Source organism: Lissotriton helveticus, chromosome 3_1 (assembly GCF_964261635.1).
Source record: "Lissotriton helveticus chromosome 3_1, aLisHel1.1, whole genome shotgun sequence".
NCBI lineage: Eukaryota > Metazoa > Chordata > Amphibia > Caudata > Salamandridae > Lissotriton > Lissotriton helveticus.
The window spans coordinates 679,653,308-679,669,018 of NC_136061.1; the positions used below are offsets into that span (position 1 = coordinate 679,653,308).

The 15,711-nt window shown below is 44.0% G+C and overlaps 1 protein-coding gene and 1 pseudogene across 2 annotated transcripts in view; both read right to left on the reverse strand.

Moving 5' to 3' along the window:
• The window catches only part of ICE2 (interactor of little elongation complex ELL subunit 2), a 747,964-nt gene extending 741,019 nt beyond the window's left edge, over positions 1-6,945 (reverse strand). The window contains exon 1 of the mRNA XM_078680821.1: positions 6,671-6,945. Coding sequence (XP_078536947.1) covers positions 6,671-6,702 — 32 coding nt within the window. The 5' untranslated portion in view covers positions 6,703-6,945. The remainder of the gene's footprint in view (positions 1-6,670) is intronic.
• A 1,545-nt stretch (positions 6,946-8,490) lies between these two features.
• Positions 8,491-9,339, reverse strand: LOC144824712 (calcium-regulated heat stable protein 1 pseudogene; annotated as a pseudogene). Its single transcript, XR_013609074.1, has one exon. The product of XR_013609074.1 is annotated as a calcium-regulated heat stable protein 1 pseudogene (transcript).
• Between the last annotated feature and the right edge of the window lie 6,372 nt (positions 9,340-15,711).

Consider the following 15,711-nt stretch of genomic DNA (forward strand, 5'->3'; position numbering starts at 1 on the left):
CAGGTCTAGGCGGCGAGGTAGAAGGTGGTTCTGGTCTTGTGTATCCGATGGGACGAAAGCCAGGGCAAGTTGGGCGGAGCGGAGTTGTCTGGCGGGTGTGTAGAAAGCGAAGTGGTGGTTCGGATATTCTGGTCCTGCGTCGTGGAGAGTTTTGTAGGCGTGTGTGTGGAGCTTGAAGGTGATTCTCTTGTTGATAGGGAGCCAGTGGAGTTGCCTGAGGTGTTGTGTCATGTGGTTGCGGCGGGGGATGTTAAGGACCAGTCTTGCTGTGGTGTTTTGGACGTTCTGTAGTTTTCTGAGCTGTTTCTGGGTGACACGGACGTAGGGCACGTTGCCATAATCAAGTCTTCTGGTGATGAGTGTGTGGGTGACGATCTTTCTGGATTCTGTGGGGAGCCATCTGAAAGTCTTACAAAGTAGGCATAGTGTGCGGAAACAGGATGAGAATACTGCGTTGATTTGGCAGTTCATTGAGAGCAGGGAGTCCAGTATGATTTCAAGGTTGCATGCGTGGTCCGTAGGGATGGGAGGGGTTCATAGTGTGGCAGGTCTCCAGGAGTTGTCCCAGGCTGAGGGTCAGGGTCCCAGGATGCATACATTGGTTTTGTCTGTGTTGAGATTGAGGTATCTGCCTCGCATCAAGATAGCGACTGCCTTCATCCCGTTGTGGACGTTGGTTCTGGCAGTTGTGGGTTAGTTGGTCGGGAAATGATCAGCTGGGTGTCGTCGGCTTAAGAGACAATGTTAAGTCTGTGGTTTCTGATGATAACTGCGAGGTGGGCCATGGTGATGTTGAAGAGGGTGGGGCTCAGTGAGGAGCCCTGGGGTACTACGCTGCTGAACTCTGTAGGTTCACTTGCATTAACTATGGTCCTGTAGGTCAAATAGATCAAGGTATATGACTACGCATGTCCAGGCTGGTAGAATAGCCCTAGTGATAAATGATAATCTAGATAAGCTAGAATAAGGGGCAGCTGAAAATCATGTTGTGAATGCTTGCTGATTAAGCAGATGTTGTTCAAATTTCCAGTGGTGACATTGTTGTTGAGTGTTAGGCCTTTGGTGACAATGTTTGATAGTTTGCCCCATTTGTTTTCAAAATTCGTACAATTGTTGCATAGGGAAGTACAACTTGTATGCAGTCAAGCAAGTTCATAGAAACGGAAGAGTTATGGCAAAAACTATAGGGTATTCTCCTTGATCGCTTTCTATATCAGGTTTAGCGACCTGTGTTGAGACTTCTGTATATGGTCAGCCAGGCCAAAAATAATATTTAATGAGAAGTGTGATGATTATTCGTCAGACCATGGTTGATGCAGATGAATTTTTTACATCCGTTGAATTTTCAGAATGGATTTTTTAGAGGGATGTAGATGATTTAGATATGCTGCCATAACGTTCTGTAATCTAGACATAAGACCATCACCACCTGCAATATTACTTTTCAGTGTTGGGGTGTTAGTAAGGAATAGACTCAAATTTTTTATAAAGCGCTCCAGTGCAAATTATCAGGTTTCACATAGGTAATTTGTTCTCGAGTTGCAATGTGGTGTTCTTTCACATGTAGGAGGGATTTCTGTTCTATTATCATTCATTATTATTTATGAAGCACACTATTACCTCATTACACAATTTCTACAAATTACAGAATAGTGTAAAATATTTACTATTGGCTTTTACATTGGGGTCCCCTACAATACGTTGGCTGCCATGAGATTTGATTAACAACACGTCACTTAGCACCTGGGCTTCATAACGGTTACTAGTTTCTCTCACCTAGCAAAGAGTTACCACGCACAAGCACCCAGCAACAGATCAACATGCAATCTTCAACAAACAACTGCCCTATTCAGGCACCTAGACAGGTTTTTTTTTGTTGGTTTTTTTTGCAGAGTTTTATATAGCGCGAAATGGACCCGAACCGAATCAGGTATCAGAGCGATTTACATAGCACCAGTTATGTTACATGAGGACGGACACACATTCATTTTAGGCACGGGGAGATTAAGTGATTTGCCCAGAATCACAGGAGGTTTTGGGGGTGACTGTCTCAGCCGTGGCTCCTCCTCTCTGGCGGAGGAGCGTCATCCCCCAGCCCCCCTTAAGTGTCAGGCAGCTGACAAACTGGAAAAATAAATTTTCATTTTATTTTTCTTTTGGCTAAATGCAGCAAAGTCTAGGCGGGCCATGGCGAGAGCAGGGCGAGGAGTAGTGCACACTGTAAGTGCACATGACGTGGTATCCGGCTTTCTAAGGCCGTCCAAAACTTCAAACACACCTTGATTTCTCACCACCTAAACTGTGTTGTACAGCCAGGTAGAGTGGAGGCACAGGCACCTATAACGTGAGCAAGTGCTAAACAAGCCCGCTCAGGCCAATCACAGCACTGCTCTCATGAGAGCAAAGTCTTGATTGGCATCAAGGAGCCTGCACAGGGATCAGAGCAGAAAAACCCCAAGATGGCGGCAGGCAGTGCAGCAGCAGGTAAGTGCTTTTTTTTAATAATATACCCTCACACCTCCCTTTCATCCCCCTGCCCCACCATTTATTAGGAAAGGGAGCCGGTACTTCACTGTCTACATGCCTAGGAGCCATGTGCATCCCCCCCAAAAATATTCCAGTCGATAAGCCGGCAGCCCATTTATGTGGCTCATAACAAGGTTTGTAAAGCAGCTTTAAGTACCTCAGTAGATCAGTGTACAGAAGTAGAATGGAGTTTTCACTAACATGATATAATGTATGGTGTTTGCATTCTTTTCACAGTAATATATAAATAAAAAGAGCAAAATATCCACTTCTTGTACAACAAGTTTCCAACTAAAGTTTCATAGAAGAAGCTCTGACAATATGCAAATAAGTACTTTTATGTTTGCTGGTCATGGAAATAGAAAAGAAACTATACAATTTTACCAGGTGGCTAAGTACAGAATCTCTACTAATTAGCCAGCACCTGGAAGAAAATAAAATGTGTCTACTTGCATGGCCACTCACTATCGAATGTATTTAAGTTACAAAAGGGGAACATGAAGCTACTTATCCATTTGGCTGTCCGCTGCCAAATAGTACATTATGTGGCCCATTATGAGTTGCTTGGGATGGTGTTCCCAGGGGATTTTTAGCTCAGGGCAACTAAGTTCTTGCTGGTGTTTGTTCGAGCTCAGAATTATCAGGTCCATAGCCTCCAGCCCTGATAATTACAGGCCTGGAGACACTAAGCCCAGACCTCCCTGCAGAGCTGTCGCACCCAGCTCCACTAAACCACATTCTTCAGCTATGGGAAATAGAAGAAGCTCCCTCCAGCTGAAGTTAAAAGAAATCTGCCCTCTTCCGGCCTCAATCATGCCCGCCTTCCAATGGCAAAACAAAAAAGCTCCACAACATTAAGCACATGCACAAAGCAGGTGGTAAACTTTGTGGATTTGAGCCGGATATTTCCCTCGGAAGGAGGAAAAATGTAGAACTGGACTGGCAGTCTCAGTTGTGTGTGTTAGTCCACATTCTGGATGAGATAACTTTTAATGTGTTCTATCTCAGTGTTTCCCAAACTGTGGTCCGCGGACCCCCAGGGGTCTGTGACACATTCCCAGGGGGTCCGTAGGCAACAGTTTTAAAAGCACGTTTCTTGTATAATTAGCAGCTTTCCAGCAACAATAAAAGTGTCAAGAGAATGCCAGTGATTAATGTACCTGCTGGAGAGCGAGGAGAGTTTTGTTCAGTGGCAGCTTTGATTTAACTAATGTAGCACAGAGGGTTAATGTGCCTACTGCAAAGAACGTGTAACATGCATCTTAAAAAGCAGTATTTTATGTGCCTAGGTTCGTGGTTACTGCTTTTGTCACAGAGATTCTTTTGTTACTGTGCACTTCATAAGTGACAATCGTAATCTAGCAGAGGGACCTATAAACTGTCATCAAAGAGCTGCTTGCAAACTGCATAGTACCAGTTAGTAACTTATATTTTGTCCCAGTTATTCATTATCCTGATGCTGCTAAAAAGATATATTTGGGTGGAAGTACATTTTTAATGTTAAAGTCAATGCTAGCCACTGTGTTATGTTCTGAATCCTGTGTTTGTGCTTTTCCAGACCAAGGACTCTTTAAACATTTTATATACACACTGATTTACATGTATGATTCAATTTCTCTATATGTGTGTGATGTAAAGTGCTCTGACATTCCTACAATGGTATGAGAGATGCTTTAAAGCAAATGAAATACATGTGACAGAGGGGGTATTACTTCAATATAAAATACTACGGGCCAGATGTACAATCTGTTTTTATATGCGCAAACGGGTTCGCGAACCCGTTTGCACATGCAAAAACCTATTGGGCCATGTACATAGCCTATTTCGCGAGTCGCAATTTGTTTGCGACTCTCTAAATAGGTTTTGCAACTTGCTATGTGGAAGGGGCATTCCCTTCCAAATAGCGAGTCTCAAAACCATGTACAAATGTTTTGCGGTCGCAAAACAGTCACAATTACCACCTACTTCAAGTAGATGGTAATGCATTCGCAAATGGGAATTGCATGCAAAATTATTTTTTAAGGGCAGGCAGTGGTCCCAGGGACCTCTGCCTGCCCTTAGAAAATGAAACGAAAATGTTTCATTTTCTTTTTTTTTTTTTAAATACATGGTAAGGCTGCAATTTTTTTTAAAACTACTTTATTTAAAAGCAGTCCGAGACATGGTGGCCTGCAGAGCCCAGCAGGCCACCGTCAATCGGAGGGCTAGCATTCCCAATGGGCTCGCAAATTGGGAGAGGCTCATTAATATTAATGAACCTCGCAATTTGCGAACCCATTGGGAATCCCAAACAGTTTTAAACACACTGTTGTCCATTTCATTTAGCAACTCGCAATTTGCCACTCGCAATGTGTCGCCAATTGCGAGGCACTAAATGAAATGGTCGCACATCTGGCCCCAAAATACTTAGTACTTTGAGTATTTGTTTTGTGTGCACACACGTGTGTATTTATTTTTTATTACTTTTTTAATGTTTGAAATTTAACTCATACAAATTGCTTGGGGGTCCCCGGCTTCCAGTGGTGACTCAATGGGGGTCCTCAGGAGTCAAAAGTTTGGGAACCATAGTTCTATCTAATGGAGGGATACAGCTCTGTATCATTAATTCTGGCTAGCTAGAAAGCGATTACATAACAAGGAAACCAAACTAGCTCTCTGGTGGCCAACCAAATGGGATGGCCTTTAGCGTGAGTGGGCTGGGACTGCGCCCTGGGTGCCGAACTGCAGAGTAGCGCTGACAATGGTCCAAGTGGAAGGGATATGAGGGAAACATCATGCCCATACTTTTTTATTTTAGGAAAGCAGTTCCCCTACTTCTTGTCAACAGACAACCGTCCGGTACGGGGGGGGGGGATTCCATCAGCTGAAATGCTTCAGCTGAAGTGTCCTTCAGGTCACCTCCTATGCTGTGGAAACGCGCAAGTGGCAGACAGCTAAACAAGCCTTCTTGTCAGGGTGCTGCCACCTGAAAGAAATGTAAATGTGCGCAACCGGTCAATCTGCAAATATAAAGGGCGCCTGAAAGCCGGTATTGGGTTTAATTGATGGAATTACTTGCAGCTTCCTGGAGGCACACATTTATTATGTTTGAGAGGTATTGTAAGGGAACTACCAGCTAAGATGTGAAGTGTGTGCTTTTAAAAGACAGTTCCCCAAACAATTGATTCCCGATGACTCACATTTATTCTTTTTGAGGGGTGTTGTAAGGGAATTACCAGCAAATCTGTCAAGAATGTGCTTGCAAAAAATCTATCTTTAGGAAACACTTGTTATCTTAAAACTTTTAGTGCATTCTGTAGCATCCTTGTGTTTAATGCAAGGTTAAAGTTATGACTTGCATGTTCACAGGGCTTTGTCACAGACTGGGACCCTGTAGCACTGAACATATATAAGTGCTATTCCCCACTGCACCAACCAAGATTTGGTGCAGTGCTTTAACTAATAGAGGTTTCATAATACATGGTAGTGCATTTTCCACTGATTAACATAACTTCTGTTTAATTTTCATGTAAGCTGTGTGTTATTTTATAAGTAGTTACTGGAAGGTGAAAGACCGAAAAAAGTTAAAGAATATGTTTAGCCACGCCTGCACGTTCACTCACCCGCCCCTTACGCGCAGCATCAAAGTTCTCATTTTTTGTATGCACTTCGACAACTAGATGTTGGATCTCTCTGTATCAGTCTCTCTATGGCTTAGATCTAAAGAAAAGGGTATTTAAGACTTCAGGTAGACTTGTCTGCTTCAGTTTTTTTTCTCATCATGGGGCTCTTTAATCTTGACCCCTTTACCTTCCTCCTACCAAAAAGGGGACACGTGGAGGTGTGGGTGCTTAACTCGGTTTCATCCAGGGCTTTCTCTGGGCAAAGACCAGCACTACTTGCAGCACTTCTTTAGGCTCTGTGCCTATTTCCTGTGCTTTATCATGCCCCCTTGACTAAGGATCATTTCCCTCCCGCGTACGACTGGCTATGTGATTGGTGCACCCAAACCTCAATGCCAATTTCACTCTATTCTAAATTCCTCTACCAGCCAGTATCTCCAACTGTCAGCCCGGAAGCCGCTTGCTTTCCCTACAAATGCCCATTTTAGATATTCTGGCTCCTCAGCTCAGCCTCCACTGCACTTGTTGTTGCAAAGTCTTACCGCATAGGAATTCCACTTTTGCCTTCAGCCATAACAAGACCAGATACCTTCTTCAGCAGAGAGAGGACTTGTAAAGGCGTTTTCTATAGGAAACGCAACAATCTTTGTATTTTCTTTTTAATTAATACATTAAGTGGTAGTGGTGAGCGCACGCTAAAGCGAGTATCGGCTATCCTTTATTTCCACTTATTCAGCAAAACTCCAGTTTTGTTTTTTAAAAAGGATGTTGTTTGCCCATAATTTCAACTCTTCCGGGTCGCAAAACAACCAATCTCACGGCGGTACAAATGCTGGAAGTAGGTAAAATATAAAAGGGTTTAGGATTGGAGCACTATGACCAATCAGAATGTTCTGCGCAGAAATCCGAAGCGCTGATTGGCTGTGGAGTCCGAACCGCTGATTGGCTGTAGAGTTCACATGTGCCTCTTCAGAAGCCGCCTTGAACAACCGAGACAACATCCCGCAGAAAAGTCTTCTCGGTTGTTTCGCCTGGTTGCTGATAGTTGGTCGGTATCTGGAAAGACCAAGCTTGGGCCGCTTGTGATTCTGGAACGGGCGGAAGTGGGGAAATGTGAGAAGCGATATCATGGCAGCACTTATCTGGGCTAATCCCTCGGGAGTTTATAATGAGCGGAGGTTCACCTTCATTTCAGACTTTCGTGCTGCATTTGGGTTGATGAAGGGGTTGTTTGAATTAACTGATGTTTGGCTCGCGGCTGGCCGGGTGCGCTCTGTGGTGTTTGGTTTAAGAGGGTTACAGATCACTAAGTTATAGAGCGCATGAACAGCATTGGATATTCTCCGGGCTTTAAGTGGGCCTATCTCAGACCCGGTAATTAGGGCATGGATACCCGCAAACGTTTCCCCAGAGGCTACAAAGTACTGGTTGTAGTTTTCCGAGGGTCGCATCGATGTCAGCATGGGAAGGGCGGGGTGTTAAAAGGTGGGTGTAGGGTAGGGTGACCAGAATTTTAAAGCCAAAAAGTGGGACATTTCACAAAGTAGGACTACAATTTTACCTCAGTTGAGCGTACAGAATGACCGTGCTAATCACCATAGGATTACAGAAAAGATAGTAAGAGCATAAAGTCAACTAATTTTTTGAAGCCAGTATGTCATTGTAATTGAATTGCTTTATTATAACAGTTGTTACTGTCCCAGCTTTGGAAAACATAAAAAGGCACCTCCCAGCGTTTTTACTAGACCCTCTCTAAAAACCGGGACAAGGGACACATTTACCAAAGTCTGCCGGGACAGCTGGTGAAAAAACAGGACTACCCTGGCAAATCCTAGACACCTGGTCACCCTCGCTTAGGGGGAACGCAAAACAGGTGCATGATAAAGATAAGTTTTCTAGAAAACATTCTTTGCTTCTTCACCTTTAGTTTAGTTAACCTGAAAATAAAGTCTTACCGTTTCACAGCTTCCTGAATGTTCCTCCTCTGTCAAGTGAACAACAGCCCAGTGCTGCTGGTCACCAGGGGGCCACAACTAAAGGGAAGGAGGGCCACATGCGGCCACAGGGCCGTACTTTGAGTATCTCTGATTTAGGGTAATCCAGTTTAGGATTTCCAACCTTAGCCCTTCTGTCATCTGACATGTCTACACACATACTTTTATGACAAAATACAGTTGCATCATTAACTCAACAGACTGCATGCTTTTTGTGGTAAAACTGTTGCAAGTTTAATCATATTCTGTTATGCAGTATACACAGGTAAGGTTAACTTACGGGTGATTATACGAGTGCAGCACTGTTATGGTTACTGTCTCTTTAATGGAACACTGTGTACTTTACATCATTGATTTTTTTTTGGGGGGATTTAACCTCTTTAATGTATGTTTCAGCTTATTTTAAAAATATTTTTTTCCTCTTACACTTATACAAAATGATTGACAAATGTAATATATTCTCTTCGTGAAAGGCAGTGTGTGTCACACATTCATGGGGAGGGGTGGGAGGGATGGAGGTATTTAGGGCAAATTACAGGCATCTTTGTATCTGCCCACAGTCTCTGTCAAGGATCAGTGATCATGGGGATTGGGGTTTAAGGGCTGATAACATGGCCAGACCACGTCTCGTGCTTGGTTCCTGGGGCCAGGTGGGTGATCACAACTTCAACAGCTTGTATCTTCTCATTCTTGGGCGGAATAGTACAGAGCTTGTAGGTGACCTCATCCCCTTCTGTTGGAACATATTCCCCTTCGATGTCTGAAATGTGAAGGAATATATCAGGTCCACCATCTGCAGGAGTGATAAAGCCATGACCTTTAGAACGACAGAAACATTTGCAGACACCTTTGTACTCTGGGCCTTCTGAAGCACGCGTCGACGCGGAGTATGTCCTGTTCCGCCGAGTAGGTACCGGGCTGGGAACGCGGAGCCCCCTCATGGGTGAGTGCGAGCGATCACTGGGTCTGTGGTTCCCTGGCAGGTGGTGCTTTCCTGGTGGTGCTGGTGGTGAGAAAGACACTGGAGAGCCATTTGCTTGGGCAGGGATGTCAGTTGTCGATTCAGTAGACATATTTGTGGTTACACCATGGCCTGACCCCGAAGTTCTGAGCCGCTTTACTCCACCGAAGGTCGCGTCTGTGGTACCGAGCGCTGAACGTACCACCCCGGTGCCGTCCTGAGTGTGGAGCTGGAGTAAGGACAGCCCTCTGACTCCTCCCCCGTCTCATCCGTACTTTACATCATTGATGGAATGATTACAATCTAAATACTGAGTCGGTTGCTGTTGCTTGCTGTTGATGGTTGTACCAATAAACCTGCTCTTCCAACTTATCCTGTTTAAGAGCTTTCATCACTGGCGACGAGGGTCAAGGCTTGATTGGGGACAAGCATTTACAACCATCAATTCCCCTACATTTTAAATTGGACTTGACTTGGACAAATTTGGATTTTGGATTCATCTTGGACTAACTACTGTACTGGTACACTCTACAGATTCTTCTTACTATTTGGATTTGGATTACTACTGCACTTCTTATTCGGACTTGGATTTAGATGTTTGAACTGTCTATTTATGCCTTCATCTTCCTCTGGATTGACTATTTACTTGTTGTGAAAATCGGCAATTTCACAATAAACTAAGAAATATTCCTTAACTGCTATCCTGCAAGGATTACTGGATTGTTTATGTGAATATTTCTTAAAACAGGTAACTTTCACTTGATTTCGTTTGCCTGTTCAACAGTTACGGTTGCTTCTCGAGACTTTGTTTTGCTTTGAAACCAGCTCCGCGTGTGGCATCGTGTATAGCTTACCCGTTTCTTCAGCGTGTTCCCTTCTCCGGCATCTTCCATTCTAAGAGCGGCTCCTGAACGCGACACGACGCTGGAAACGCGATACGATGCTGGAAATAACCAAAGGAACTCTGACCTTTGACGTCTAACGCGCGCAACGTGCAACGTCACAGCGGCCATTTTAGATCACTGTTACCTTAGCCAACAACGCATTTTAGATTGGAAACACGCCGATGCGCACGGCAGCGCATTTTGGGATTGCCACGGTAACTAATCACGCCGATGCGCACGGCAGCGCATTGATGCTTCCTTAATAATTAGCTTTAATTCACAACGTCGATGTGCATGACAGCATATTGACTCTTCATGATTTTGTCTGGGTAGTGAAACTCTTCATTGATTTTGTGTGGGATGTGAGTTATTCTTTTTTCTCTCTTTTCTAATTCTGATTTAATTTCATTTCACTTATTACAACAATATGGCTACTACTTCCAGCATGTCACAACCCCCACCATTTCTTTCTGAGGAAGGAGAACATATACTTCCTTGGAAGAGATGGCAAAATCTTTTTGATTCGTATTTGGTGCCGATTGGGGGGGAACATTTTTCTGCCACTAGAAAGCAGGCAATTTTATTGCATAATTTAGGAGTTGAAGGCAGGCACACATATGATAGCATGGATACCATACCAGTAGGTGGAGCTGATGGGGAACCTTCAGATATCTTTGAAAAGTCTATGTTGGAAAGTTATTTTGGCCCTAGAATTAATGTTGTCTTAAAACGCCATAGGTTCTTCACTCGTGTACAAGGTCCTGTTGAACGTGTAGGTACTTATGTAGTTGTTCTAAAAACTCTTGCACGCACGTGTGATTTTGGAGAATTATCAGAATCACTTGTGAGGGATCAGCTTGTGAGGTGCACGAACAGCACAAGAGTACAAGAAACATTGTTATCCAAAAACCCTACCCTGAAAGAGGCTATGGCTATTGTTGAGGGTATGGAGAATACTTCTACTTGGGTTAAAGAGATTAGAAAAAATAAAGAGGAAGTGAATCACACTTTGGTTGACGTAAAAAAGAAAAATCAAGATGTAGTACATAGACTGGAAGAAGAGGAATTTTTGGATAAACTCCTGATGGTATTGCCAAAGTTTCAGTTAATTCAAGAAACAAACTGTCTCAAAAGAACTCATTAGCTCAGAAAAGTTCTCAAGAAAATCGTCCCTCTTTTACTAAAGAGTCTGCTTTACCTAAAGAACGAGATTTTCGTCAACAATGCTCATATACTAATCAGAGAATGCGTTGTTTCAGATGTGGAAGTTTTTCTCACACTTCAAATTTTCCGAATTGTTTTGCAAGATATAGCATTTGCAATAATTGTGGGGGTAAAGGTCACTATGCTCGTGTTTGTAAGTCTAACAAAAAGAAAGAGTCTAATGAAAATATGTCTGACATTGTACGCACTGTGGTTGTGTCAAATGTAAAAGATATCGGAGAGAGCATTGATTCTGAACGAATTACTATGCCATTTTGTGATATAGGTATTGACAAGTATGTATTTAAACTTATGGCGGATTCTGGATCTCCATTTACTTTAATAGGAAACAAAATTTGGGATGAGGTTGTTGGTCTAGAAAATGTTCCACTTTTACCTCCAGACATTGCTCCTCTAAGCTATGGTCGGTCAAAAATAGATATTTTAGGAACACCAGACGCTCGTACCTGCTTTGCCACAGACACCAGTGGAGCCGTGAGGGCAACGGCGGATTAGCGGAGCTCTTACCGGGAGGCAGCCCGGACCGGACTTCACTAACCAGCAGGCGCTGGGGCAGCAGCGCGCCCGTGACGCCACACAAGCGCCCGGAGGCGCGAGTAAAAGGCTGACCCCCGCGAGCATAGTGGGGAACACCAGACGCTCGTACCTGCTTTGCCACAGACACCAGTGGAGCCGTGAGGGCAACGGCGGATTAGCGGAGCTCTTACCGGGAGGCAGCCCGGACCGGACTTCACTACCCAGCAGGCGCTGGGGCAGCAGCGCGCCCGTGACGCCACACAAGCGCCCGGAGGCGCGAGTAAAAGGCTGACACCCCTCTCGCCCCGCGAGTCGCGCCCGCGGGAGAGCCCGAGGCGAAGCCTGGGCAAAGGGTGGGCCCTCTGAGGCCCTCAGAGGTCAGCAGTGGTCGGGCGGGCCTCCCCTCTAACATCCCCTGTGAGAGGTGAGCATTCCAGCAAGTTCTTAAAATGGGTGATTGTAACGCCATTAGTAACATCACAGTTTTCGTCACTCAGGGCGCTGAAACCTCTGCATCTCTTATTACATCTTTCGAGACATTGATAGACACTGCATTCAATGAAATTGCCGAAACCGAGAGGAGGTTTTCCATGGGTTCACGCACTATTAACAGATCAAGATCAAGTCCAATAAGTGCAAATAGGCAATCTAAGTGACAATATGCACATAACCCCTGAAGTCATCGTGGTTAAACCACCCCATTCTGCTGCCAGTGTGCCCATTGTCCATGAAGATGAAAATACTATTGTGTATACTGCCCCAGTTGTAGCTCCTGACCCTACCTCATTACCATCAACTACTGAGGTCATTGAGATTGCTGAGAACACAGGAGCTAAGCGTAAAAGGGGCCCAGCGAAACCGACATATAACAAAAGGAAGCAGCCCCCTAGGAGTGCCAACCAACCGACACCACAAAGTATGTGGAGCAGGGGTAAGAAACAGAAACAAAAGCAATACATAGTATCCGTGCAGGACCAACCTCACCTGGATGACGTTGTAGTTATAAACAATGATGGTTCCAATTCAGTGTCTATTTCCACTCAGACCGAACTCCTCAATGTAAATGGCTATAACCCAAAATCAGAGGGGAATTTAATTGAGACCATCGCGGATACAATTAGTAAGCAACTTGAAGGTCAAATGATCAAACAATTTAATAATATTTTTAAAAGACTTGATAGACTGGAAAATTTAATCAAAAATGATGATGCCAAGAGAAAAGGCTCAGTTTGTTTGGATAAACTAAGAGGTGAACGCCTGCTAAAAGACTTGGAATCCACCACTCGTGCGTTAACTAGCGGCGATCATATTACAAATAGGGCCAAGGAACCTAAGGTTGCCACTAACTTACCCACGACTATAACATCTGTGGCGACTACAAGCGTAAGGGAAAGTAATCCCTCTGTTTCCTCGAATAAATCTCCTTTGCCTCCCATTGTTGTTACTAGTGCCCTAAAAACTAATCATAACAGTAACCCTGCTATAAGCACTACAACGCAGAAGACGTCCATAAATTCCAGCCAACGCCAACGTCACAATAAGACTCCTGACGAAGACACCAGGCCTTTTAAACATCAAGGCCCTGCCTTACATCTGCCACCTGAGGCGTGTCCCTACGTCTTGGTTCTGGCTGGAATTCCACCACTTAGGGAAGGGCAAGGAGAATCGTGGGTCCAATTGCATAATAAATGTATCGACTGGCTAGCTAAGTACAAGGGGGTGGGTTATGATATTTCTAAAGAAATTATATCCACACGCCGAGTAACTTGGGTAGGTCCTCTTTTTAAAAATATTAACGGGGACTGTATTGTAGTTAACTTTAGGAACCCGGGCACTGCGAAATTTCTGTTGAACAAAAATTCTGCTCAACATGGCCCACCCACTGTGGTGACTCCTCTATCGTTAAATTACTTTTACCGTCCCCCACACAAAATGATGCAGCCACCACCTGTATTCCCTGTACATATTAGGTTCTCAATACTCTATGACCAGGGAACACTGGATTGACTGTCCCCTACTATTGTAGAACCTGTCCCTGTGTGTCCAGTTCTTGATCACACAGTGGGAACATCATCTGAGGCACCACTGCTAACATCTAAAACTTCCTTACTTGAAACATTATGTGAACAACAGAGGCCTTTTACAATCACACCCTCCCCAGGAATTGACCAAGGCCTTTGCTCGAAGCCAGATAAAAATTTGTCAATCCTTAGCTGGAACATTGCTGGCCTAAAGGCTAAAATGGAAATTACATCCTGGAAGGATTGGGTTAATTGCCACGACGTATTAATGTTCCAAGAAACTTGGTGTACCGATGATTTGTTATTTGAGGGGTACAGCTGTCATAATAGGACTGTTTTGGCCTCCCCTTTAGGTCGCCCTAGTGGGGGCTTATCTATCTGGGTCAAAATAGCTGCAGAAGTTAAAGTCGACACACTCCAAAGCGATTCTCCAAGCTTCATGGCATTATCATATACCCAAAAGACAAGGCTATGTCTGATCAATTTTTACAATAACGACTTTTTGTCCCAACCTAACTGTAATTTTATTGCTTTATTTGATTTTATCGATAGAATTATGGATGGACAGAAATATGGGAAATTTGACGGCATCTGTCTAGGAGGGGATTTCAATGCCCATATACATTCTAGAAATCCCCCATGTAGGAGGGGCACAGAACTGTCAAATCTCCTTGCAACTAGAGATCTTGTAAATTGCATGGAGCACGCTGGCAGGGAAACCAGCGTTGCCCCTTTTCCAACTTTCATTGGCCATGGGAGTGGTACTACAATCGATTATGTATTTGTCTCACCTCCTGTTGCAAATGTTTTAACGAAGGCGGAAGTTGTCTGCAAAGTATATAGCGACCATTACCCCATCGTAATTCACCTATTACTTCCGAGGGGTAAGCGTACACAAAACGAAATAGGTGCAAGAAACTTGGAGGTTTCAACAGATAAATTGAGGGTAATTTGGAGGGGCGTGGATAATAGGGGAATCCTGGCAAACGTCATTAAAAAACACCCAGCTCTGATTGAAAACTGTCTCACTACTGATATACATGAGGGTAATATAATTACATCATTTACTGAACTCTGCTCTGCAATAAAAAGTGAGATCTCCAAACCAGTTTTAAGGAAATCTGAGGAAACACCCAGATGGTTTGATGCTGCTTGCTCCAAGGCAAACAGGCAGTTGAGAGCCGCTCTAAAAGTAGAACCCAGGGATATTTCCCAAGTAAGGTCACTCAGAGCAGAGTATAAATCTACTCTACGGTTCAGAACAAATGAACTGGTTAAGACCCACTGGGGTTCTTTGGCACGCTTGGCCGAATTGAAAGACACCACTGGGTTTTGGAGTGAGGTAAAGAAGCTAAGATCTTTAGGTTCAAATTTAACAGCAATTAACTGTAACATTACTGGTCCTACGTGGGTTGAACATTTTGCTAAAGTTTATGCCACACCAGACAACCCCTCTTTAACCTCCCTCCCTCTAAGCCCTCTTAATATCTCTGTGTCTGAGGTTGAGGATGCCATATCTGAAAGCGCCGGAAATAAAGCGCCTGGCCCCGATGGGCTCTCAATTGATCAGTTAAAATGTGAGCTTGACTTTTGGGCCCCATTGCTGTGTAACGTTTTTAACAACCTAACGAATGAACAAATTCCAGAAACATGGTCTTGCAGTACAATAGTCCCCATTTTTAAAAAGGGTGATAGGTTGGATCCCGGGTGCTACCGCCCCATCTCGTTAATCGATAACACTTTGAAAGTTTTGGGGAGGGTTATCTTTAAAAGGATCAGAACCTGGGCGGATGAGAGTAAGATTCTACATCCCAGCCAGCTTGGTTTCCGTAGCAATGTTGGCACGGTGGAACAATGCTTGAACTTGAGTCTGATTATGGCAAAATATAACATTGCTAAAAAATCCCCTCTATATTTTGGTTTTATGGACTTAAGTTCTGCATTTGATTTTGTTAACCGTTCCCGCCTCTGGTCCACCCTTCT